The 6,093-nt window shown below is 38.0% G+C and overlaps 1 protein-coding gene across 1 annotated transcript; it reads right to left on the bottom strand.

Moving 5' to 3' along the window:
• Positions 1–877: 877 nt before the first annotated feature.
• Positions 878–5,757, bottom strand: DMPK (DM1 protein kinase). The gene is made up of 6 exons (XM_071445798.1): positions 5,398–5,757; positions 4,415–4,516; positions 4,084–4,226; positions 3,131–3,224; positions 1,573–1,776; positions 878–1,039 (listed from the first exon to the last, which is right to left on the bottom strand). Exons 1-6 carry the CDS (start codon positions 5,635–5,637, stop codon positions 878–880), a joined length of 945 nt encoding a protein of 314 aa, XP_071301899.1. The 5' UTR covers positions 5,638–5,757.
• Between the last annotated feature and the right edge of the window lie 336 nt (positions 5,758–6,093).

Consider the following 6,093-nt stretch of genomic DNA (forward strand, 5'->3'; position numbering starts at 1 on the left):
AGTCATCAAAAGTAGAAGCACTGGCTTAGCAATTTATCATGGAAAATGGAGCAGAATCATTCCCTTACAGCATATTTGACAAAAAACATAAGGCAGACATGTTGCTTGCCCAGATAATCTTACAGTCCAAATAATTTAAAATACTCTCCAACACAATCAGATCCCCACACAGAGATCACTGATGAACTGTGAAGTATTTGCTTTTGCCATGGAGCTGGTGCCTCAGTACTTCCAAATACCAAATTCCATTGCTTGCATAGTGTTATAAACAGTTTTCTGCATAGAGAATTATCTGGTTCACTGGTTTTGTTCTATTCCTGGTTGAATGAACAGATTTTTCACCAAAAAAAAAAACAGTAATACATTATCACCATTGACTTTGACAAAAAGCTCCAATGGCCCTTATGGCCACAGATGTTTCATCACCTGCTGGGACTACAAAAAATAAACCAACCTTAAGTAAAGTTGGTCCACAAGTAGCAAAAGAGAAACCTGAAGATACAACAAGAAAAGATGAAGCCAAAATTTAGCAAACTGAAGTGGGAAAGGCCTGAAAAAACATAGTGATGCCTTTTAATCTGAAGGACATGGAAAGGACCATTTTGATTTTCCAGTCTAGTGCCTGCAGTAATATGGCAATTCTATCAGGAATTCATGTGGAGTTTAATAAAACATCCTCCTACCTTACAATTTTTACCTGAGATGTTAACATAGCCTTTGCAAAAACCAAAATGAGCTGTTTTGTTAAAAACACCTGCTCCAGGAACCAGTCCTGTTTCATTAGGAATAATTCAGATCAAACACACTTTAATACTCATTGTATTACTTTTCCCAGTACCAAAAAACCCCAGAAATTGTTTATAAATACAATTTTATTCTACTTACAATTACGGATATTGTTCCAGTCAATTTTAGAAAAAAATGGATGGCAGCAGAGATCCTCATAACCCAGCCTTTCCTTCTGCCCACAGAGCAGGCTCTGGATCAGGTCAAGAAAGTCACTGCTAACTTTGACATCCTCTGGGAACTTCAGAAATCTCTGCATTAGAAAGAAATGGATTTCTGCTCAGTAGGAAAACAGGCTCAGAACAGGAAGATTAAGTTTCATTATTCTGAGATATGTCAGGTACAAAGGATGAATATTTATAGCACACAAATAAAAGCATGGTGCATTTTATCCAAGTAGGCTTTTATATGCATTTACTGCAGTAAAGATAAGAACACAGGAACAACCATTCCCACCCAGGCAAATGGTATCCCAGGTCAGCATCTTATGCTGAACAATGGCCAATGGCACACACAAATGGAAGAGTAAAACAAGATATTTCCCCAGAAAATTCTCACAAACTTCCAAAGGGTGGGCCATAGAATTTTTTGAATTGGGAATGATGACACCTGTTACAAAAAATAACTTGATACCTACAATGCCTATATAAATACAACACAATGCATATATTCCAAATATTTGATGAACGTGACAAAGACACATCCATAAACTGTCATGTAAAGCTGAGAAAAACAGCCTTCAGTTGCAGCCTTTTTACTTGAGAACAGGGAAGGAGATCTCTCTACCTGGAAGTTCATGATGTTATTGAAAGTCTTTGCTGAAGTGCCTTCAGTGAAGGGAGACCTTCCATAGATCATTTCATAGGCAATGACTCCAAGGGACCACCAGTCACACTCAGGGCCATAGGAGGCTTTGCCATCCCCTCCCAACCCTGTCAGCATCTCTGGTGCCATGTAGTCAGGTGTGCCCACTGGGAGCCTGGCATTTACCTGGGAGCAAAGATAAACCAAGTGAAATTACAGCACTTTGTGTTCAATGGCATTAGTACCACGTTCTTGGTAATAAAACAAAGGTTTTATTTTTCCCCCCCACCCTTTTTCTATTTTTTTTTTAACAAGACGTAATTTTCAGCCCTCCATGTGAATTTTAAGAAAGTAATTTTAACCAAAGCTGTTCAGCAAATAAGCACCAGGTTAAGGAAACCACTGATAAACAAAGGGAGCTATTTGATATAGTCAAATTATCAGAGCTAATTGTCACTATAAAGTACAAACTGCTAAAGTAGAAAAGTAGCATCCCAAAAAGCACAGAAATATTAAACTGATCTTTGTTTTAAACAGCAAACGTGCTCTGCTTCCACTATTATTAACAGGGATATAATAGTTGAAATTTCAAAAATGGTCAAGTTCAGACAGAAATAATTCCTGCCCTCATTACATTCTCTGTCATCTTTTTACCTAGTGTTCATGAACAGCAAAGCACTAATATCTGAATTTCTGGACTGCTTAGAAAAGGTAAATCAGGAGCCAATGCTACAATCATTTTTGTACTGAGTGGCATAAAGAATGAAACAAAACTGCAGGGAGGCTAACACAAAAACCTATGAGTGACTGAAGCGATGGTGTGAAGAAAAAATTTCAAAGGAAAATGCAATGCAGAGAAGCACTGAAAATGTAAGAGCAAGGAAAACCAGGATATTAAGAATCACATTACAAAGAAAATGTTATGGAAAAATAAAAACTGTAAAACAAGACAGAAATATGGTGCAGAACTTCATGTTCTCACTTAGACACATTTAAATTTTAAAAATTTTCACTTGAAGTTGTGTGCAGTTAACAAAACTTACAAGCAACTTATAAAACACTCCACTGATTTAGATTTGATGCAGTACTTTGTGGTGAGTGAAGCCCAGAATATTTAAATGTGACTCATTTTGATCAAGAGCTCCCCAGTCTTCAAAATCATGAACTTAGTTACAACAGGCACAATTTTCATTCCAACTATAAATCCATGTCCCCTTTAAACACAGCATTGAACAGCTGTAAGAACCTGTAGAAGTATGACTTTGCATCCCAGTGCAAAAGCAGGTAAGTCTGCTTTCTTGTGTATTAACATTTTAATAAGCAAATATGTATTTGCTGAGGGCTGAAAAAGACACTTGAGCTCATGCTTGAAAAGCCATTCACAAATGGAAAAATACAATTGTGAATAGATTCCATAGTGGGCAAGAAAGGCAGAAGAGAAGAGCAAGGTGTAATCAAAGAACAGATACCAAGTTAGTTTTCCTTTTTCAACTGGACTATCCAAACAAGGCACAGACAAAGTTTAAATCCACATTATTACCGTTTTGTTTACTGTCATTTTGGCAGCTGACCCAAAGTCCACCAGTTTAATGTGTCCTGTTCTGTCAATAAGAACATTTTCTGGTTTGATGTCCCTGTAGGCCAGAAGGAAGCAATCAGAACCTTTCCAGACCATTCCCTACTGGCACATCCAGATTGCAGGATATTCCTATTCAGCTATACTCAACCACATGCATAAAGCCTTTCAAGTGGGAGTCTTTTTCCAAAAATTGCCCTGTTTCCAAGCAAATATGGAAGAATTACAGCTCCCCTCATTTCATGGAAGCTTAATAATTATTGAGAGCAGATGAAAGGAGAAGGTGATTTTGCACCTTGACCACATTGTAACTGACTTACAGTCAAGTATTTTATATTTTTCTTCCCAAACTCCCTCACAACTTATTCTGTACATCTTCCAAATTCAGCCAGTGACCTGGCACTAGAAAGCCACAGCCCATGCTCTAAGTGCAGCCACTACAAGCTCTTGGAACATAATATACTTGCTAACATTTCCACACCCTCAGAATGGAAGAGCTTTTTTAAATACCAGTATGATTTGAAAATGCACACAGTAACTGTCGCCAAGCCCTGAGAGAAAACTCTGCGATATTTAACTACTCCAACTTCCTATGCTGCCCTGATCACCAATCAGCACACAACCATTTTTAACAATTACATTAATTCCCCATAGTATTTGGTGCCAAAAGCAGCAGTCCATGGAAAATATTTAAATTTTTTATAGTGCAACATTAAGGCTTCTTTTTACTGAGCCTCCAGAAAAATATATGTAACAATCCTTTCTTGATATTGGTCTGAACTTTACATCAAAGTTAATGCCCTGAGCTACAATTATAGTTGGGAGTCTGATTAATTTCTCATTTTGTCCTCTGACATAGCATGTGAAATACTGAAAGAGGCCAGAATACAGAAGCACCCAAAGGAGCCTTGACGTACCGGTGGACATAACCCATCTGATGGACACTGTGAATGGCCAAAACCAACTCTGCAAGGTAGAACTGCACCATGTTCTCATCCAGCTGGTCCTCATATCTGTTTAAGAGTGACAGCAAGTCCCCTCCAGGCTGATACTCCATAACCTACATACAATTTTAAAGGAACAGATATACAAGATATTCCATTCAACTCCCCAGTATGGCACTGGGCATATATCAAACAGTGCAGGAAAATGTACAGAAAACAAGCACATTTCAACCATCACATTATTCTTTAATAAACCAACAACAATGGTGTTCAGTAGAGGAGAAAATCAAAAACTAGGCATTACCAAGTAGAGATTTTTCTTGTCTTGAAATGCATACTGTAATTGTGGAATCCATGGACTGGTGCTCTGAGCTAATATGCTGCGTTCTTCCTCAAAAAATGACACCTACCAAAAAAGTGTTCAGTTACATCATGATGAGAGGGAGTCAGAATACATTATAATCCCCTAGTTTTAGAAAAACTTGGCACACATCACAAAAAAATTACACAGAAATTATTAAGTGCTGTTTCCTGAGCAAGTGCCATGTGAGGGGAGCACCATACTTTGCTTTCTTGTCAATCTGGGCCCCAGAAAGGGTAATTTTAGTCAGGCTCCATTTCTCCTAGCCACAAACAATGCTGAGGGCTATCAGGAGCAACCTTAGTGCACCATGTATTGGGAACAACTGATGCAGATATTGTATAAATTCATGAGGTCTCTCATGGAGTATCTCTGTCCTACTTGTCATCTCATGTCAGCAAAGATTAACTTCTGTTTCTCACCAAACTATGAGAACAACCTCCATTATCCCTTTTTTAAGTTTCCAAGTAACACATTTCTCAAGCTAGCGAGAGGCTCTCCATAAAAATCCAGTCACCACAGTTTGCCTTCACACCCACTCCTGACATTCTACTTCGCTCTTTAAAATAAAAAAAAAAACCTTAATGAATAGATTGTCTGAAAATTCCAACCATCTTCAACAAGATCAATACTGATTCAGTGTTTTCATCATCTGTTTTTCTTTTTTTATAATTAGATGGGAAGCTCTTTACAACAAGGGCCATGTTTTGGTACCTGAGGATGGCACCTCACCCAACAGACCCATAGACTGTGATAATGACTTTTAAACACAGCAAAACTACTCACAAATTTATTGCTTCACTGAAATGTAGGATGAACTTTCTCAAGATATATTTTTAACTCAGTTCTAATAATAGTGACAGAAAGGAAGTGTTCAACAAATTGCAATTTATCCTCCTAGTCTCATAAGAGAAAAACATACATACGTGCTCCTGTGCCAGCAAGGACTCCTTGCTCATCACCTTCATGGCATAGACATCACCAGTGACTTTCTCTCTCACTACTTTGACATCTGCAAAGTGACCACAGCCAACCACACTCTTTACTTCAAAGTCCTTCACACTGGGTTGCAGTTCCTTTAGTTCAGCGATAGCCTCTGCATCTATAAAAATAAAACACTTATTTTTACATTTGGCAACTGGCATTTTATAAAAAAGAGACAACATCGAAACTGGAGAATAAAATTAAAAAAGCTCCAGCAAACCAAAACCAAAAAAATCCCAACATTCAGTTCCAGATTCTCAAGAAATGTTAAATCTTTCCAGAATATGCTTCTTAAAAATAACAGCATGCATCAGAACTAGAAAAAGACTGTATCAATGCAGAGTTAAGTCTGAAATATGGTACATACAAAAGGATCAGGAAATGCTAAGACAGTTCCCATGGCAACCATAATTCTGTCCCATTCATAACATCAGAGGCTGAGAACCTCTTTGGTTCCTAATTTCTTTCCAGCCATCCTTTATCAACACAAAGTATATTCCCTAAACATGATGGCTTTACCCAGCAAGTTCTAGTCCAAGGGCAGGGTTTGCTCCTCTGCCTGAGGGAGGCACCAGTCTATTGTCTAACAACCTACCAGAGGCATTTACTGCAGATATTCAGCTCAAGCTTTCCACTGA

This window comes from Agelaius tricolor, unplaced genomic scaffold, assembly GCF_023055355.1.
Source record: "Agelaius tricolor isolate 1412-34295 unplaced genomic scaffold, bAgeTri1.0.p SCAF_20, whole genome shotgun sequence".
Classification (NCBI taxonomy): Eukaryota; Metazoa; Chordata; class Aves; order Passeriformes; family Icteridae; genus Agelaius; species Agelaius tricolor.